Source organism: Pongo abelii, chromosome 19, assembly GCF_028885655.2.
Source record: "Pongo abelii isolate AG06213 chromosome 19, NHGRI_mPonAbe1-v2.0_pri, whole genome shotgun sequence".
In the NCBI taxonomy this organism is placed as follows: Eukaryota; Metazoa; Chordata; class Mammalia; order Primates; family Hominidae; genus Pongo; species Pongo abelii.
Genome location: NC_072004.2, coordinates 93,473,815 through 93,495,173, shown reverse-complemented (window position 1 = coordinate 93,495,173; position 21,359 = coordinate 93,473,815). Strand labels below are relative to the sequence as shown.

The window sequence follows — 21,359 nt, the reverse complement described above, 5'->3', positions numbered from 1 at the left end:
TGTCACTACTAAAAATACAAAAATTTAGCTGGATACGGTGGCGTGCACTTGTAATCCGAGCTATTGGGGAGGCTGAGGCAGGAGAATCTCTTGAACCCGGGAACCAAGTAGTTAAGTTTTGCAAAGTCCTAAGTTATACTTTTGGTAACCCGGGAAGCAGAGGTTGCAGTGAGCCAAGATTGTGCCACTGCACTCTAGCCTGGGCGACAGAGCAAGAATCTGTCTCAAAAAATGAAAAAATAAAAAATTGCCATTTTCTAACTCCTGACCTCTACCTATTTTCAACTTTAAAAGTCCATTAAACGTTAAAGCCTATTCAATTGTCAGCATTTGCAACATAGTAGGGTTTAAAAGAATAGTTTAAAACTATGGTTAAATAGCTTGTTTACGTCTTGTATTATATGTAATGACACAAAAGAAATCATTCTAAGAAAAATTTGTGAGTTGCAAATATATACTGAAATATTATTCTTGTTTATCTTTTGACCCATCATAGACACAGATCACCTTATCTGGGCAAAGAAACGAGAAGATGGCAGATTAAAAACATAAAGGTAAAGTCATAACTGGAAAATGCAGATAGTTCCCATGGTACCATCCACAAGCTGAGATCTGAGATATCTGTCTTAGAAGGCAGAAGAGAGTTGAATTATGGATCAGAGTAGTTCCTACAGGTACTCTGGGAGGGTTTTTCAGGAACACTTTCACTCCTTGCCAAGTCCTGTTGCAACAGCATCCTCAGGGATTGGTCCCTTGTGGAAACAGGTTAGAGATGCATATAGAAGCCTGTGGCGTCACAGGTGACCCTTGACAACATGGGTGTGAACTTCAGTGATCCATTTATACACAAATTTTCTTCCACCTCCAGCACCCGAGATAGCAAGACCAAGCCCTCCCCTTCCTCCTCAGCCTGCTCCTCAACATGAAGATGATGAGGATGAAGACCTTTATGATGATCCACTTCCACCTAATGAATAGTAAATATACTTTCTCTTTACAATTAAAATTATATATATATTTTTTTACATATATTTTTTGGAGACAGAGTCTTGCTCTGCTGCCCAGGCTGGAGTGCAGTAGCACAATCTTGGCTCACTGCAACCACCGCCTCCCGGGTTAAGGGGTTCTCATGCCTCAGTCTCCCGAGTAGCTGGGACTACAGGCATGCAACAACATGCTGGGCTAATTTTTGAATTTTTAGTAAGGACGGGGTTTCACCATGTTAGCCAGGCTGGTCTCGAACTCCTGACCTCAAGTGATCCCCCCACTTCAGCCTCCCAAAGTGCTGGGATTACAGGCGTGAGTTACCGCACCCAGCCTTTACAATTTTCTTAATAATGTCGTCTTCCGTTCTCTAGCTTATCTTATTGTAAAAAAACTCTGAAGGCATGAAAAGTATATGTTAACTGACTACTATCAATAAGGCTTCTGGTCAAGCAGTTAAGTTTCTGGGAAGCCCTAAGTTATACTTTTGGGAACCCCTGATCCCAAACTGTTTGAGGGCCAACCGCATTATCTACAGGCACAGAAGAGGCTATGAAACCAGGCAGTAAGAAGGATTTCCCCACGCCCTTCACACTTCAGTACAAAAGACATTTTATATAGCATAGGTCAATTTTATTTTTCCAAATAAACTCAAATTCTAATCTTTTGCTTCTGCCATAAGCTCACCTGACACTGTTGATAAGTTGACAGCTTGTATCAGTTGTAATTTTCATATAGATACATTTTGCTCAGAGACAGAAATGTAAATATTTTAAGTCATAACTGTAGAAAGCATATGACTGTGTGCAAGAGAAAAACTTAACAGTATAAAATGCAAATAGTTAACCATCAATTTTACATTGTTTGGCCTCAACATGGATGTTACAATATCAATTACGAAATGTATTAATTTTCTGACTAAAAATAGCATGGAATCAGTTCCCTTGATACTCTTTATTCTACGAAAACGCAGTAAGAATGATTAATAACAAAAGGACATGCAACCTAGAAATCATTTTAAATTACAAGCTCTATGCTGAGGAATATATTATGCAAATAGTTACCAATAACAGGGGAGTTAGCCCTAACCAGTTATCGCTGGCAATTGCTAACTATAATATTACCTTTAATTACACAAAAGACAATAATATATATTGGGAGAAGTAGTTTTACAAATTGAAAGGACAAAATTAAATCAGAGACGTTAACATAGCTAATAAAAATTATCAAGGTTTTGGGAAGCTAAAATAACTTATGTGTTGCTAAAGACCAATTAGCTATAAAAATACTAATTTACTGTAGGTAATTAAATAATGAACTCACCTAGAATTTATCATCTCTAGAACTCCATCTCTTTGAGGAGGCAATATGTATTACAAATGATTTAATTCAGTCAAAACTAAGGATAAATACTAAGATTGTTATAAGCATAGTTCATTGATTTTTATAAAGAATTTTAAATTCCTCTTAAAGGCAGCAGAAATGTCTAGTGAGTATTTTCATGGAGAAGGCAAACGACTTGCAAGTATCATGTTTCAAAATCTTAGAAATGGAAGAACAATTGCTTACTCAAAAAATTAAAAAACCAAATATTTCCATTTTTATATTTATTTAATAGAGATGGGGTCTTGTTATGTTGCCTAGGCTGAAGTGCAGTGGCTATTCTTAAGTGTGATCATAGTGCACTGCAGCCGCAAACTCCCAGATTCAAGCGATCCTCCTGCTTCTGAGTAGCTGAGATTACAGATGCCTGCCACCACACCTGGCCCAGTATTTTCATTTTCAGTTGAATCTGGCAAGACTATAATTTACCTACAATGCCATCCTAACAGAAACACTAGGATGTACCATCTGACACTCTAAAGGTTCTAGAAGAGATGCTAAAAACTGAAATGCAATAGAAAATTTTGATGCAAAACAAGTATTTTCAGCACACAGAAAATGATTTTAAGTACATAGAATTAAAATAATCTCCACTGTTAAGTGTTTATCATCAGAGTGAATTTGGCATCTTTTTGTTAATAATTTATAGGGATTCTTTTAAAGTTAGAATTGATGAGGTAGAACAAATTTCTTACATTTAAAATACTGATATTAAACTTTTAAAAATGATCCTTCAAATACTACTGCTTTTTGCAGGATATTTCTGTACTATGGGGTCTTAGAATCGTTACTTCCCTTCAATTTCTTCAAATTAACAAACAGAGATGGGGATAATAAAACACAGCCAGGATATGTAGTTTTCGTTCAATTTTAAAATATACATTCTTCATCTTTCCTTCAGAATGGAGAAAACATAGAGTGCACCTGGAAGCTGGGTATAAAAATGAGCAGCAGACGGAGAAAAGGCCAAGAAATAGGACCAAGAAACAGAGAATCTTTCTCTCACTTGTTAAGCACATCACATCTTAAGCACTACAGATAATTAAGTCAGTGGATGAAATTCTTTCCTCTATGAAATAAAAAATTAATTCTAGCTTGTTCCACAGATGCAACTTACATAGCTTTGTTAAGTGTGATGGGCAGTCCTTTTTGGGAGGAAAGGTTTAGTTAAAAAGTGGCCAATTGTAATTAATTAAGAGTATATGATAAAGGACTAGGCCAGGCAGGGTGGCTCACTTGAGGTGGATCACTTGAGGCCAGGAGTTCGAGACCAGCCTAGCCAACATGGTGGCACACACCTGTAGTACCCACTACTCAGGAGGCTGAGGCACGAGAATTGCTTGACCCTGGGAGGTGGAGGTTGCAGTGAGCTGAGATTGTTCCACTGCACTCCAGCCTGGGCGAGAGAGCGACAGAGTTGAGACTCTGTCTCAAAAAAAAAAAAAAAAAAAGATAAAGGATTAAAAATGCAATCGATCAGGCATTTATTGAGTGCTTGCTATGTGCTTGGCTTTTTAAGGTACTGACCTAAATATTAATGAGATGAGATTTTTTACTCATACCAATGGCCTTTAAACGTAATGTAAATTTGCTGTGATGGCTGGTTGGGTACCTGCTTATGGAGGAACAGAGCAGAATTGATAGCTGCAAGATCAATAAAACTTTCTTATCTGAAATCAAGATGTGTCTTTATACAGTGAAACTTTATATAGAAGAGTTTGTCCATTATACAAGAGTATAGTCAGATGGCAAAGTATCCTACTTTTCTGAAAGCCTTTGTGGTGGGCATTTTACACTTCCATTCCAAAGTCAGGGGACTCTGTTTGAGGGTTACAGATTTGGGGTCCTTTCTAGAAGCTGACCACGGGCGTCGAGCTGCACAGTAACTTCCCAGAACAGCTTCTTCTGCCTGCCTTATTGAGTCATCACGTGGAGTAAGTATTAGAAAAGGAAAAGCATCTTATATAGTTTTGATTTCATGACACTAATACAGATTTTAATGTGCTAACTCTTTCCTACCGCTATCGGTGGCGGGGGGCACACTCTATTTTCTTTTTCTTTTTTTTTTTTTTTGAGACAGGGTCTCCTGTTGTCCAGGCTGGAGTGTGGTGGTGCAACCACAGCTCACTGCAGCCTTCACCTCCCTGAGCTCTGGTGATCCTCCTGCCTCAGCCTCCTGAGTAGCTGGGACTAGAGGCATGTGCCACTATGTCCAGCTAATTTTTGTATTTTTTGTAGAGACATGGGTCTCACTAGGTTGCCCAGGTTGTTCTCAAACTCCTGGGTTCAAGCAACCCACCTGGCTCAGCCTCCCAAAGTGCTGGGATTACAGGCGTGAGCCACTGTGTCCGGCCTCACACTGTATTTTCAACTGTCTTCATCATTTATCTATTTTGAATTGAAGGTACCTAAAGCTAAGGCCTTTGCATGTGGGGTTCACATGTCTCACGCCATGGACTTGCACTAAGAATCATCTCTTCCTACTTCCATAGCAGGCTCCCAACTCCCCAGTCCTTGCTCAAGTCCAGCCCCACTTACCAAACCCCTCAAACACAAGAAAGCAAAAACAACCCAGCCAAATCCAAACCCAAGAAAAATCCCACATCCACAAAAAGCATGGATCACTCAGATCATTCCTCTTTTAGTAACTACTGCATAGTGCTTAAAATAGAATTACTTCTGGCTGCAGAGGTCAATGGGATCTATTTCTGAAGTTATGTGAAAACAGCTGAGCTGTAACAGGATCTTGCTGATTCACTCCATCTGCAGGTGACCGTCTTTTGGTGTAGTTTTTATACTAAAGAATGATAAACTTCCTAGGACAGGAGTCTGGAAGGAAGGCCACTGCTCTCTGGCTTCTGCTGCTAATGAGACTTATAGAAACAATACACGTCTCATCTTCGTAGGTAGAAGCTTCCTAAATCTAATTTTTTCCTAGTTTAGTGAATTGGAGATATGCCTCTTCCATGATTAATGCACATAACCTCTGCTTTTATATTTTATAAGATGATAATTGTTTCAGAAAACTAAGTTTTAAAGCAAATATCACCAGATTAAGTACCCACATGCAAAGTAAAGTGTGCCTCTGGCTAGAGCCTTTGCCGACTTGTAGGAGCCCACAGTGGTCACGACCAGCACAGTGGAATACCTGCTATGGCTGAGATACATCTCTGAAGAGCTGCAAATAGGCAGCAAAATGAACACACAACAAATTCTAGACTAAGATCAGTATTAGCAGTATACTCCCTGCCAGTTTTCTGATTGGCATATGTAATGATATTTTACTTCTAGCCATAGTTGGAAGACACAATAAGATGTCACTACCCCACTGCTACTGGTTTAGCTTGGATCAACTGTATAATGGCCTTCATATTTGACTCTAAAATTATCCACATTTCAGTGAAATCTGAGTTCAGAGATGAAATCCCTGGAAGTTCTTCAATCTCATTGTTAGATTCAGAGCCAACTATGAGGCTCCGTTACTCATTAAATGGTTTCATTAATTAATATTCAATGTTCTCTTGTGTGTCTGCAAGTTGGTTTTTAAGTGTCCCAGAATATTTATGTCTGAATATGCGAGGTAATCATGTTGCTGAGTATTTTTAGGATCTGCTTTCATTCCCTTAGAACACACATAAATGCTATGTTTGCACTTTCTCCCTTTCTGCCACATCCCACTAACTGGCAAAACAGCAGACTGATTTTATGACGACTTAATAGCTTCGTATGCACAGCAGAGTGCAAGGTAGCAGGTCCTGCAATTCTGGCTCACACCACAGACTGAGTAATTGAGGCAATGTTTGAGGAGGAGGATGTGTGCGAGCCAGTGTAGACAACTTCACACCCTGTGTCAAGTGCGGCCTCTGGAGCCCTTCTCAGGCAGCCTACAATTTCTCATAAAAAGACAGGCACAGGGATATCTCTCTGGACTAATACTGTTGTTTTATCTCCAGAATGAACCTGAACCAGGTCCAGACAATCCAGTTTAGGAAGCTATACTGCATTTCCTAAAATACTACCAGTTTTCCTCAGGCTCACAGAAAACTAATTAATATCAACAAGCATAGGACAAAAATGATTGTACTGTAGCATTCATTCCTTTAAAACAATACACACACACACAAAATGTAATTCAGAAATCATATTTTATAAGATAGGAGAGATCAATACCCTTAAGTGGTAATGATCAACAACTTAAAACCCAAACTCTGACATAAGTGAAAATTCTATAAATTCAGCATAGGTCAACCTATGCTGAATAAAACCTAAAAACACCAACTTTAAAAATAGCAGAAACTTCATGAAGTAGTCACAAGTGGAAGGCTTTTGTCTGGGAATCCCAGTAGCTACGGAAAGCTGTGCAGGCATTCAAGCCAGTGGACAGCATGGCCCAGCAGGTGCTAAGACTGCTGCTGCCCTTGCTGACCCTGACTGCCCAGATGGCACAGTCCCCAGAGAGGAGGGTAAGGGGCTGCCACTGGGGGTAATGCCACTCCTGCATGCTGTCACCTCTATGAAGGGAACTGGTGTGGAACTGTTACTTCTACAGGCTCAAATAATAGCTTGATCTAACAAGTTTGGAGAGTGAAAGGCTATGATTACTTGTAATTCTTAAGGGTGATGAACTTTGCTCTCACTGCAAAAGAAGGCTTAGTTCATGTCTGAGAGTTAAACATCACAGGTAATACAGGGCAGGAATAATACTCAGTGTAGCCACTTTACGCCAGTGGTAGAAAAAGAGATTAATGTTATAAATGAAAAAAATGAACAAATAACCCCATATGTTGTGCAATATACTAAACTTAACATACTTTCAGCATGTGAGCACACTTCCACATGGAAAAAAATTTGTGTAACTTTTTATTTGTCTCTGTTAATTGGTAAAACTAGATTTGCAACTGCTCCTATAGTATTGCTACAACTACAAAGAGCACAGGCATGCACAGGCTGCAAGAATTGCAGGGGAGAACAGACTACAGAAACACTCTGTTAAGGTGTAGCAGTTACAGCACATTTTTCTTCTTTATATTTGGTGATAATACGTGCAATTTGTTTTAAAAAATCTATAAATATTTTTCATACAAAAGGGAATTATTTTGGCCCTTTTAACTGAACAAGAATGCCTTTCTCAGCGTGAAGCTCCCATGTTTTGGCTACTAAAAACCAGTTAAAAGTAGTTTCTGGGCCAGGCGCGGTGGCTCACGCCTGTAATCCCAGCACTTTGCGGGGTCGAGGCTGGCTGATCACGAGGTCAGGAGATCGAGACCATCCTGGCTAACACGGTGAAACCCCGTCTCTACTAAAAATATAAAAAAAATTAGCCGAGCATGGTGGTGGGCACCTGTAGTCCCAGCTACTCGGGAGGCTGAGGCAGGAGAATGGCGTGAACCTGGGAGGCGGAGCTTGCAGTGAGCTGAGATCGCGCCACTGCACTCCAGCCTGGGTGACAGAGCAAGACTCTGTCTCAAAAAAAAAAAAAAAAAAAAAAAAAAAAAAAGTAGTTTCTGGGCCGGCCATGGTGGTTCATGCCTGTAATCCCAACACTTTGGGAGACTGAGGTGGGTGGATCACTTGAGGTCAGGAGTTCCAGACCAGCCTGGCCAACATGGTGAAACCCCATCTCTACTAAAAATACAAAAATTAGCCAGGCATGGTGGTGCTTGCCTGTAATCCCAGCTACTTGAGAGGCTGAGGCAGGAGAATCGCTTGAACCCGGGAGGTGGAGATTGCAGTGAGACGAGATAGTGTCACTGCACTCTAGCCCAGGCAACAGAGTGAGACTCTGCCTCAAGAAAAAAAAAAAGTAGTTTCTGGTCAGCCATGGTGGCTCACACCTATGATCCCAACACTTTGGGAGGCCAAAGTGAGAGGACGGCTTAAGGCCAGGAGTTTGAGACCAGCCTGGGCAACACAGCAAGACTCTGTCTCTAAAAGCAAAAGTTTCTAAGGATCACGTATCAAAGGGGAGAGATCCCCCAACAAATGCAATGTGGTTCTAACCTCTGTAGGGTGTCATGGATGTAATATTTTAGAAATGTCAGCAGGTCATAGTATATATTACACATCTAAGATTTCACCATCTCCCTCCCACATATGTACCCTTGGAAAGCTACTTAATCTCCTAGGTCTCATTTGTAAAATGAGTGCGAAGGAGCTGTAAAAATTCAATGAGGTGATCCATAAAAATGCTCCATATGTGACTGCCAACCATGGCCAGACCACATTTATTGCAGGACTCCAGTGCCAGGCACAAGGCCCTCTGCAGCTCAAGCTCTTCCAGGAGTTGGCACTCAAATTGGGACTATCCACTAAGGGTGGATGTGACACGCAAGCCAATTTAAAATAGTCATGGGCTGCATAATGACGTTTTGGTCAACTGACTGCGTACAGGACCATGGTCCCCTAAGACTATATATAATGGAGATGAAAAACTCCCATCACCTAGTGGCGCTGTACCCATCATAATGCAGCGGAATGCATTCCCACGTGTTTGTGGTGATGCTTATGTAAACAAACCTACTGTGCGGCCAGTCACAGCAAGGTCTAGCACACACAACTGACGATGCTAACACAAGACTATGTTACCAGTTTACGTCTTTACTGTACTTCCTGTTATTGGATCTCCAATGGGACAACGTGTGGAGGTGGACAGCAGTGATATTGAAGATCCCGGCCCTGTGTAGGCCTAGGCTAACGTGTGCGTTTGTGTCTTAGTTAACAAAAAAGTTTAAAAGGTACAAAGAAAAAGCTCATAGAATAAGAATATAAAAAATACTTTTGTAAAGCTGTACGATGTGTGTTTTAAGCTAAGTGTTACTGAAGAAAGTATCTTTTAATCTTTCAATAAATGTAGTGTGGCCTAAGTGTACAGTGTTCACCAAGTCTACAGTAGTCTCCAGTGGTGCGCAGCAATCTGCAGTGGTGTACAGTGCTGAACTCTACTTTGCAGTGGTGTACAGTAGTCTACCGTAGTCTGCAGTGGCGCACAGTAGTCTGCAATGGTGTGCAGCAGTCTGCAGTGGTGCGCAGTAGTCTGCAGTGGTGTACAGTACTCTGCAGTGGTGTACAGTGCTGAACTCTACTTTGCAGTGGCGTACAGTAGTCTACAGTAGTCTGCAGTGGTGTACAGTAGTCTACAGTAGTCTGCAGTGGTGTGCAGTAGTCTGCAGTTGTGTATAGTAGTGTACAGTAGTCTGCAGTGGTGTGCAGTAGTCTCCAGTGGTGCGCAGTAGTCTGCAGTGATGTACAGTACTCTGCAGTGGTATACAGTGGTGAACTCTACTTTGCAGTGGTGTACAGTAGTCTGCAGTGGTGTGCAGTAGTCTGCAGTAGTGTACAGTAGTATACAGTAGTCTGCAGTGGTGTACAGTACTCTGCAGTAGTCTCCAGTAGTCTGCAGTAGTGTACAGTAGTCTACAGTAGTCTGCAGTGGTGTACAGTGGTCTGCAGTGGTGTACAGTAGTGTACAGTACTCTGCAGTGGTATACAGTGGTGAACTCTACTTTGCAGTGGTGTACAGTAGTCTGCAGTGGTGTGCAGTGGTCTGCAGTGGTGTGCAGTAGTCTGCAGTAGTGTACAGTAGTATACAGTAGTCTGCAGTGGTGTACAGTAGTCTGCAGTGGTGTACAGTAGTGTACAGTACTCTGCAGTAGTCTCCAGTAGTCTGCAGTAGTCTGCAGTAGTGTACAGTAGTCTACAGTAGTCTGCAGTGGTGTACAGTGGTCTGCAGTGGTGTACAGTAGTGTACAGTACTCTGCAGTGGTATACAGTGGTGAACTCTACTTTGCAGTGGTGTACAGTAGTCTGCAGTGGTGTGCAGTAGTCTGCAGTAGTGTACAGTAGTCTACAGTAGTCTGCAGTGGTGTACAGTGGTCTGCAGTGGTGTACAGTAGTGTACAGTACTCTGCAGTAGTCTCCAGTAGTGTACAGTAGTCTGCAGTGGTGTGCGTAGTCTGCAGTAGTGTCCCAAGCCTTCACATTCACTCACCACTAACTCACTGACTCACCCACAGCCACTTCCAGTCCTGCAAGCTCCACTCATGGTAAGTGCCCTACACAGGTGCACCATTTTTAATATTTTATACCATATTTTAATGTCCCCTTTCCATGTTTAGATATATAAATACTTACCATCGTCCTACAACTGCCTACAGTATTCAGTACAGTAGTATGCTATGCAGGTTTGTAGCCTAGGAGCAACAGGCTGTACCATGTAGCCTAGGTGAGTAGGAGGCTATGCCATCTAGGTTCATGTAACTATACTTTATAATGTTAACACAATGCTGAAGTTGTCTGATGACCATTTCTTAGAATGTATCAACATTGTTAAGCGATGCATGACTGTATTAATTCTGTTCCTGGAGCTTTTTTTTTTGTTTAAAGAAATGGGGTCTCATTATGTTGCCTAGGCAGGCTTTGAACTCCTGGGCTCAAGCCATCCTTCCACCTCAGCCTCCCAAGTAGCTGGGATTACAGGTGGGGGCTCTCAGATCACTTTCTGCATACCTTTACTATAATGCTAATTAAACTCTATTAAATTTGATATTACTAGCCTATTCCACTAGACTATTCCTTACTTAGGAATAATCTTCTTTTTCTTTTTTTGTTTTTTTTTTTGAGACAGAGTTTCACTCTGTCGCCCAGGCGGGAGCGCAATGGCCCCATCTCAGCTCACTGCAACCTCCGCCTCCTGGGTTCAAATGATTCTCCTGCCTCCACCTCCTGAGTAGCTGGGATTAGAGACATGCGCGCCACCATGCCCGGCTAATTTTGTATTTTTAGTAGAGACAGGGCTTCACCTTGTTGGTCAGGTTGGTCTCGAACTCCTGACCTCAGGTGATCTGCCCGCCTTGTCCTCCCAAAGTACTGGGATTACAGGCATGAGCCACCACACCCGACCTAATCTTATTTTTCAAATCCCTTCATTTTCCTTCTTTCTGCTTCTCCTTATCCCCCCAAGTACTTTATAAAATGTAAGGGCCTAGAAATATTAGTCATATATTAGTAAAAAATTGGAATCACAAATTCAAGTACTCCAAGGAACCAGTCAGTTAACGTAAACAGGCCCAGTGTAAGAACAGCAGCACAAGCTTGATGATGCTCAGTGGCTACTGATCAAAAGCCTCAGTGCTGGGAACCATCAGGGGTCGGAGGGCAACATGACACAGTATGCAGAAAATGCACAGGCCCTTATGAAGGCAAGTGGCTCTGACTGACTGCTGCCATGTGAATCCAATGTCAGACTTTTCAGGTTTCCAAAGGAAGCCAGAAATCTGGAATTTAATATAAAACATTTGCATTAAAAAAATGCCAATTTACAGAAAAAATGTGGGCCAAAAAGGCACATTTGTGGGACTAGGTGCAGCCCATGGACCACCGATTTTTGACCTCTGGTTTAGTAACACTGATGTGTTAGCTGGAGGCTAAAACTGTCTTGAGGATCCATAAAGGACTCCTGATGTGGCAGCCTCAGAGAGGTACAAGTGAACCACCAAGAAGTCTACGAGGAGGCTGGAGGGCCCAGCTGGTCGGCCAGGGGAGGTCCTGTAGGGCAGTCATAATTGAATTAATGCAGCAAGCAGGACATTCTCCTGTTGAACGCTTATGACAAAAACCAAAAAGGTGCCCAAATGCCCAGGCTGCCCTACACAAGATGGTGATTCCCCAACTCCACTGGCCCCCCACATGCAGACCTTCTGGGCTTACTGTTTCCTCCCTGCACCATCACTGCCCAACACTACATGTACACTTTAATTCATGTGTTGTTTGCCACCCTCACTAGATCTAGACCCCTCCATGGCAGGGTTTTGACTGTTTTGCTTCCTGCAGTTTCCCCAGCTACTAGAGCACAGCCTAGTACATGGCAGGTCCCAATAAATTCACTGTGTATGGTGATCTCTGGGCCCTGACATTGCCCAGCAACCCTCCAGGGGCCCCAGTCAAGTCAGTTCTCTGTTCCTGTCCTCTACATGGGCTAATGCATGCTCCCCCTCTACTCATGCTGCTGCTCCTAGCCAGCCCTCCTCCACTCTGGGCTAGTATTCACACTCGCAGAGAGAAAAGAACTCCCGAAGGTGGCCTTGGCCCTCTGGCCATGACAGCCTGGCCCACCTGTGCAGCGCTCTTTCCTGCTCCTTGCTTCACGAGATGGATGAAGTGCCCTTGTCCTGCTGGACGCAGGGATCTCTTCCCTCTTCATTCATTCTCATCTCCACTTGTTCCTTTCTAACAGCTCTGAAACATGCTCACGACTTTGCCACCTTAAAATCTCTCTACTCTGGACCTTGCCCCTCTGGCTGAGAACTGGTCTTCCATATCTGGGACCTTTCATTGTCCTCACTGGACACATGGAGCTCTGTGCCTCCTGCTGTGCTCATGGGCATGTCAGCGAACTGACACAGTCATCTGCCAACTTGCCCAAGTTCTGAACCATGTCTCTCCTATCTTCTTTGCTCCTGCAGCCAAATGGTTACGAAATCTTGGAATCATGCACTGTCACTGCTTTCAAATCCATCGTCTCCACCCCAGGCCACCACTGCCACCACCAAAACATTCGCTTGATGTTCTACTGAGTGTGCTTAATATATTTTTTTCTTGAATAGAAAACCACCAGAGGATCCTGCTTTGCTCTCACTGGATAACCTTTAGATACGATATTGCAGGGTGATAGGGAACTTAAATTATTTTAATGCTATTTGCTATAAAAAACACTACTCGGAGTATTCATGAATATATAATGAGAATAAGCTATTTTTTTTTTTTTTACTTGTAAAGAAACATGAAATACCTTTCCTACCTGGACCGAGCAACGGTGATCGATTCAGCTGAGTACTGGCCTGGTGTGGTGGCGGCGTCTCCACCCTGTGTGTGGTGTTGCTCGTGGTGGTGGTGGTGGTGGTGGTATTGGTCGTGGTACTGCTCTGGATGACCGGGTTGTTTCTATCCCACATGTTTACAGTTTTATTGTTATAGTTGCTTGGGTCCCCCCAAGCTGAGGTACCATCATCAATTTCCATTTTGCGGCGAATGGACGGTGGAGAGGGTTCTTCCCAGCCAGTTGCCTCACTGCTGTCCTTCTGTTTGACTGGTACCGGCCCCCCGATCCACCCTGTTCCTGTCTGTTTCACAGAAGCAGCTCCTCCCCAGTTACTCACATTGTTGTCTTGGGGTTTGCTAGCCCAGTTCTGTTGGGGGCCAGGTTTTAAAGTCTCCCCCCAGTTTGTACCTGGATTGGCCTTTGTATTTGTGCTGTTGCCCCAGCCACTGCTCCCAGATCTCGTGGTGTCATTCCAACCAGACCCTGACCTATTACTGTCAGCATCCCATCCAGATCCATTTTTTTTCCCATCCCCCAAGTGTCCAAGGACAGACGACGAATCTGCCCAATCTCCCCCTCCTGCACTCCAGGCTGGATTTGATCTTTGTCCATCTCCCCAGTGTTGGGATTTGGGCTTTGGAGGCTCACCCCAGGTGGGTGACTTGTCCTCCTGATTTGCGGCCCCACTCCAAGCATGGCCACTCTTGGCAGCAGCAGCAGTACTAACAGCAGTAGAGCTTATCGAGTCCCCCCAAACCCCCGGGCCACTTGGCGCTTTGTTGTTGCTGTCTCCCCAACCTGTGTTTGCTGGCACAGCGGCAGGTGGCGCGTTGACCCACCCAGATACTGAAGAGGTATTTGTACTGTTCATGATGGACCCATCGTTCTTCCCCCCTGAGTTTGAAGGCTGAGTAGCTGCACAACCCCAGGCCTCTGTCCCATTGTCATTTTTCCTTTCAGACCTAGGGGATTCTTCAAATTCCCAGGCAGTGTTTTGCTTTACAGGAGTCTGTCCCCAACCAGTATTAGACAGAACTCTTGGGTCAAGATCATTCCTTGGCAACTGGATGTGCCCTTGGTCTATAATCCCTTTATCTCGCCTTCGGCCTTCTCCCGTTCCATCCCTCCCAGTGCTTCCTTCATTGTGGTTGCCAGAACCATCACTACTTCCTTCACTTGCTGTAGTTCCAGAAGATGCCGCTTTGGCCCAGGAGTTCATGTGTTCACCACCAGGCTGTACGGTAGGGTTCTGGCTGGTGACACTAGGACTCTCCCACCCTGTTGATCCTTTCCCATTGATGTCACTGTTGGAATGCTGGTTTGGGGGCTTTCCCCATTCCCCATTCACACCATTAGAGGTGCTTCGGCTGGGGTGGCCCCAAGCTCCCGAATGGATATTACCAACGCCATTGTTGCCACTGCCCCTTCCCCAGGCGAGTATTCCAGGACCAGCAGGAGGTCCTGAATCCCAAGCATTTCCTCCACTTCCTTCCTTTTGCACAGCACTGCTGGATCCATTTTGTTTAGCACTTAATGCTGAGTTCACAGTGTCTCCATTCCCCTGACTGAACCCAGAATTGCTATTTCCTGTGGCAGGGTTACCTGGGGACAGTCCCCACACAGAATTGCTTATTCCTTCAGCACTGCCCCCACTGACTTGAGAAACTGATGATCCATTAGCACCAGGAAGGCCTTGCAGGTGGGGCGGGATGATGGCCCCCATACCAACAGCCATGCCCCAGTTTGGCAGTCCATTTGTCTGCATTGCATTGATAGGGTTGGGTGAAGAGTTCATGGGGTTAGTGTTATTTGGTCCATCAGTGTTAAGGTTCTGAGGTTGTGCGCTGAAAGACACATTCTGAGAAGTGGACGTTTGTGGTTCTGTGCTCTCTTGCGGCAGCAAGTTTCCCCAAGCACCTAAAGTGCCTGTTGGGTTCCCGTTCTGGTTGCCCATATTTTGACCTATGGCACTGACTGGACTGCAAATACTGGAAGGGTTGCCTGTCGCCACGGTTCCTTCATGTCCAAGTACAGGCCAGGCAGCTGGGTTGGCATTAGGATTAAGGTTAAGATTAATGCCAGCATTGGAGTTGGAAGCACCCCAGCAATTCTGACTTCTCCCATCTCCAATCATAGTGTCCATTTTTCCATCCCCACCACTGATAGAGCAGTGAGCCAGGCCAGAGCTGGAGCCTGTGGCTACACCCCACACTCTGGCCGCACTTCCATTACTGTTCGCTCCCCCTGCTCCAAGGGCACTCTGATTAGAAGGGCTTTGGACGAGTGCGCCATTGGTGCCATTATTGCCATTTGTCTTCTTGGTATGTCCAGTGAAGTTGCCCTGGGCACTCCCTGTAGCCATGCTACTGTTCTCTGAGCCACAGTTGGAGGCAGAGTCAGTGTCTGTAGTACATTCTGAGGCAGATTCAGTCTCTGTTCCTGTGATGGAAGGCCACGCCTCCTTGTCAGTCCTATCTATTATCACTTTATCCCAGCTGCAGTTGGCTTCGCTTCTGTAAGTAGGCTGTTGTCCCCAGTGGGAATTTTCATAATGATCTGCCAATCCACTATGACTGAGATCTGAAAAAGATGAAACAAAATTCGAAATTAGATTTTCTACTCATTTGTCAATGAATCAACTGTTAACTAGTCTTTGGGGAAGCCCTTTATTTCAAGTCTTCAAATCTGAATGACAAACACCAAAAAATGACTTAAAGAAAAAAGCTATTTGTCTTCTTAATAGATCCCATTTTAAAAAGCGTTAATGTTTTTAAAATTATATCAATTCTTACCACTACACTGTACTATTATTCCCCCTGGAGAATACTCACAATGCACGTTAGCACATCAGCATCTCTGAAAGCATCTGTAGTAAAGGCAGCTTTGAAAGATAAGTGACTTTTCAACTCCTATAAATACAGAGACTGAGAAACGCTGGCAATGACAGCAAGTTCACGTGGAGTTTTGAATAAAACTTGTAGTTCTCTTTAAGACCTCTAATTAGATTACAGTATTATATAGAGGCGAAACATGGCTTTCAGTAGAAAAAAATTGTAAATTGCATTGCAGAATCATAACAAAACCAATATTTGGGGTGGGGGAAGTGGTGATGCAAGGAAAGAGAGAAAAGACATATGAGACAATGCTATCTTATGTTATCAAAAATACTAAGGATTAGAAATGTTTAATTAGCTGTATACTACTTTATCTGATCTTATCTGCAATTTGGTTTATCACTGTCTCCTGCACATTCATAATAAAAAAAAAAATCTGTAGCTCAAGGACATCACTAAAAAAAGAAAAAAGAAGAAAAAGAAGGAAAAAGAATCTCAGCCCCCCAAGTGCTATCTTTTTGGATCTCTAAAGATTCTCTCAATCCTTGTTTTCTATTTCTTTAGAGCCTTTTCTTTGGAGATCCCTAGAATAACTTTACATGCCATCTTCTTATAGTATTTAACTCTTCAGGTCCTTTTAAAGAATCCCCTGTTTGGATCTGCATTTTATTTCCCATGACTTTAATAATTATTTGAGTATTTCCAACATCGCAGTCAAACTTATATTCCAATCAACTTTTTGGCAGACTTTATTCCAAGTATGTATCACTAAAAAATAAAGTAAAAGAAATGTTAAAAAAATAATTTAACCTAAATATACAACAAACTCACATATGTGATTTAGAAATCCTTGGTGAGTTTCTCTAAATACTACAATATTCAAATAAACTGCAATAAAATATTTTCTTCTCTTTTAAAACATTTTAATTATGTTCTCTTCAAATTTATTTTAACAAGAAAAATCTTATGGACAGTTAAAACATGAATTTCCCAAATAAATTCTCTTTTAAAGTTTGATGGAACTAAAGGAAAAAAAGGAAGTGTACAAAAAAATTATCATTAGAAAGACCATACTAAAGCTAGTATCAACCTAAAAGAGATTTTTATTGCCTGATTTAAGAGCAATGTAATGATTTTAGAATTATGCTCCAGGTGATTTCAAAGTAGGTACGTAATTCCGGTGAAAACTACAAAGGAAAAATGAAGACAGGCAACAGAAAACTTTAAATGTTGAAACTGTTATAAAATGACTAGGTTCTTTTCACTGCCAAATATTAGGGGTTGGCTCTATAACCCTGGTTTATGACAATTTGGTTTCACACATACTCTAAAAACTATCTAATATAATAACTAACTAAAGAGATAAATGAGCCATTCCTTATTTAACACAGAAAATAAGACCAAATTAACACACAGAGATTATGGCTTGTTGCCAGCAAATATTACCACATTTCATTTTACCATCAGTTTGGGTTCCCTCAAGGACAGGTTGTGCCATAAGGCAGGCTGCCTCTTGACTAGGACAGCACTCACTGCAACCCACACCCAGAAAGCAGGGGGTTAGCAACCTGGCTGACCAATGCATTCTTTTCCGTATGTGAGGTGCCATTCGAATACACAGTATTATTGGTTCCATTCCACAACAGTCACACTGTAAAATGATCTGCCCTTTGTTAACCGTCTACTTTGAGGACTTGAGGATTGCTCAGCCCCCAATTTGACAGGTTCATACTCAGTTATATGACACGTTTGAAAGAAGGACAGCATTATAAGCTGGTGGCTAATAAATGCTGTTGGACAACTGTCTAGCCACATGAAATGAAAGTAGATCCCTTATATTGTATACATTCTAGATAAAGTAAAGATCGAATTAGGAAAAGCAAAACTTCTTAAAGCTTATTAAGGAAACAAAGGAGACCATCTCTGTGACCTTGGACACTGTATCTTCTTATAGGAGACATGAAATACATAAGACATAAACAGGTGGTAAATTTGACTATGCTAATATTAAAAACATCTATATAACAAAAGATATCATATAATGAAAGCTAAAAAAACAAGCCACAGGCAGGGAGAAGATACAACAGATAATGTATGGTTATCAGATTAAAGAATTCCCGGCCAGGTGCAGTGGCTCTCGCCTTGTAATCCCAGCACTTTGGGAGGCCGAGGCAGGTGGATCACCTGAGGTCAGGAGTTCGAGACCAGCCTGGCCAACATGGTGAAACCTCGTCTCTACTTACACAAAAATTAGCCGGGTGTGGTGGTGCACGCCTGTAGTTCCAGCTACTTGGGAGGTTGAGGCAGGAGAATCACTTGAACCCGGGAGGTGGAGGTTGCAGTGGGCCGAGATTGTGCCACTGCACTCCAGCCTGGGCAACACAGTGAGACTCCATCTCAAAAAAAAAAAAAAAAAAAAAAAAGAATCCTACATATCAGTAAGAAAGAGGCCAACAACCCAACCAGAAATGGGAAAAGGATAGGAACAGGCAATTTAGAAAAGAGAAAACTCATAAGCCATTAACATATGAAACAATAATCAACCTCATTAATAATCAAGAAATGCACTTTAATGTCATAGTGTAGATGAAAGTGACGGAACACTACAATTTTTGAATTGTGGTTCCCTCTGGGGGTGGGATGGGGACCAGAATGGGGTTGGAGAGTGATACCTATAACATTTTTAAAATAGAGAGCCCTGAAGCAAATATGGCATGATATTATGTTAACTCTCTATTGTGAATACAGTTATATTATTTTCTGTATACTTTCTTCTATTGAAAAAATATTTTCAAAATTTTTAATTTTTATGTTTAAATGTGATACGAATCAGGCAGCAGAGCAGTCTGATTAAAAACCCATCTGATCCCTGAATTAAGTGTCTAATTTCTGAAGGTGAGTTCCTTGAGAGCATGGCAAGTATCTTTTTAGTTTTCCATTCAAAATGCTTTTGCCACGTATAGGCAAACAATATATGCTTCCTGGGCAAACAAAACCATAAATGCATAGTGCTACAATGTGAGTTCTAGCTGAAGTCACCAATCAGCTGCACTTGTACAGCCCAGACTGCTTTGAACAAGCACGTCCGTCTTCTGAGGGAACCAGTTCCACTACAATGACGCTGCCTACTCAGACCTTCCCAGGCTTTGAGGTGTAGATCTCAACTGCGCCACATCAAAATAACCACCGATGGGGCAATACTGGCAGGAAGCAAAGTCACTTCTACAAAGGCCAATATCCATCCCCAATAGCTGAAGTGCCATAAGGATGGACATATAGGATGCCATAAGGATGAAGTCATGCCTGTTGAGTTTACATACTGGGTATTTCTAGAACCTTTTCCATTAAAACAAGAAATAAAACTTCCCTCTGACTGCCCCTATTCCAAGCACCCTCATGTCTTGACTGGATTACTGTAAATAACTTTCCAACAGGTCTCTTCCCATGCCCCCTGCCATCCCGCCCCCAATAATGTGCTCAACACTGCATACAGTGCTCTTTTCCAAATGAATGCCCAGTGGCTCACCAATGGTTGGGTCTCTTTTGAGGCCATTCATATCATTCTTTCTCTTGCTCTGTGCTCCAGACAGTTCCTCGAGGTGCCATCTGTGTCCTACCCTCCCAAAGATAGGGCTGTTAAAGGTGCCATCCCCTGCCTGGGCTCAATGTCTATTCTTTTTTCCTATCTCAAATCCATGGACATTTAATTTGGGACGTTTTTGTTCCCTAGTTAGGACTCCCTCATACATTCATTGTAACAGTCTTCCTTTCAAGTCACTTAGACCAACCAGGGTGGCAAACAATTTCTGTAAAGAGCCTAATAGCCAAAATGCTTTAGGCTTTGTGGGCCATATAGTCTCTGTCACAACTACTCAATTCTGCTGCTGTGGCTGTGTGCCAACAAAACTTTATTTCCAAAAATAGGTGATGGGCCAGATGTGGCTCATGGGCCCGGAGCTTGCCAACTCAATTGAAACAATAACTATTATTGAGTGCCTCTTATATGCAGCTACTGTGCTGGGCACACAGCCATAAACGAGATGAACGACTTCTTTCTCTCATGGAGCACACATTCTAGCGTGAGTCATCGTGTGACTGGCTGGTTCTCCCTGTAGGCTGTAAACACCATGAAGGCAAGGGGTGCCTATTTTGGCCCTATTTTTACTGCCAGTGTTCAGCAGCGTATCTGACAGAGAAGAAGCAGTAAATAAACATACACTGAATGAATGAATGAATGAGTAATTCTTATCAATACCTGAAAGCAGTTTGCTAGTAATATAAATGATGCTTAAATTTTCAGTCTTGAAGGTAAAGTTAAGATTAAGCTTAGGTTGCCATGTTGACTAGCAACCAACTTAACTGAAGTTATTTGCAAAAATACTGGGTTATCTATTCAGAAAAGTTAGTTCAAGAGGAACTGACAGCTCAAAATCTTTTTTAGTTAGAAAAAATTACAACTGAGACTATGAATCTATGTTGAAAACATAGATAGGGTTTGATAATAAGTTATACTACCTCACTCCTAGGTATATACCCAAAAGAAAGGAGAGCCGTATATTGAAGAGAGAGCTTCGATGTTTGCTGCAGCACTACTCACAACAACCAAGATTTGGAAGCAACCTATGTGTCCATAAACGGATGAATAAAGAAAATATGGCATATATACACAATGGAATACTGTTCAGCCATAAAAAGAATAAGATCCTGTCATTTGCAACAACATGGATGGAACTGGAGGTCACTAGGTTAATTAAAATAAGCCAGGCACAGGAAGACAAGCTTTGCATGTTCTCACTTATTTGTGGGAGTTAAAAATGAACATAATTGAACTTACAAAGATAGAGGCTAGGAAGGGTAGTGGGAGAGTGAGGGGTGGGGAGAAGTGGAGATGGGTTAATGGGTACAAAAAATAATTAGAAAGAATAAATAAGACCTAGTAATTACTAGCGTAACAGGCCTACCATAGCTAAAAATAATTTCACTGTCCATTTAAAAATACATAAAAGAGTATAATAGGATTCTTTGTAACACAATGGATAAATACTTGAGATGACTGATACCCCATCTATCCTGATGTGATTATTACACATTGCATGCCTGTATCAAAATATCTCATGTAACCCATAAATATATATACCTTCTATGTACCCACAAAAATAAAAAAAATTATAAAAAATATGTTTTACTACAGAAGTCAATTTGGAACAATGCTATTTTACTTAAGAAGGAACCAATCAACCAACCAACCATCTCTTTTCTCCCACCTCTATAGCCTCCTTGTGCTTCTTGGGATAGGCTGCAGCCTCGGGGCCATGCTGTGGCCTGGTACATCTTCTGTCACA

At 42.3% G+C, this 21,359-nt stretch overlaps 1 protein-coding gene and 1 long non-coding RNA gene across 15 annotated transcripts in view; one reads left to right on the top strand and one right to left on the bottom strand.

The window, feature by feature from the left end:
* The window catches only part of TNRC6C (trinucleotide repeat containing adaptor 6C), a 150,204-nt gene that overhangs the window by 44,908 nt on the left and 83,937 nt on the right, over positions 1-21,359 (bottom strand). For 12 of the 14 annotated variants that reach the window (XM_054535782.2, XM_024234662.3, XM_054535784.2 and 9 more), the window contains one exon: positions 13,154-15,763. In XM_054535782.2, coding sequence (XP_054391757.2) covers positions 13,154-15,763 — 2,610 coding nt within the window. The remainder of the gene's footprint in view (positions 1-13,153; positions 15,764-21,359) is intronic. The other 2 variants (XM_054535788.2, XM_054535781.2) reach the window with 1 other exon arrangement.
* LOC129051127 (uncharacterized) lies at positions 8,888-20,683 on the top strand. The gene is made up of 3 exons (XR_008515210.2): positions 8,888-9,101; positions 10,380-10,409; positions 20,544-20,683. It is a non-coding gene; the product is annotated as an uncharacterized LOC129051127 (long non-coding RNA).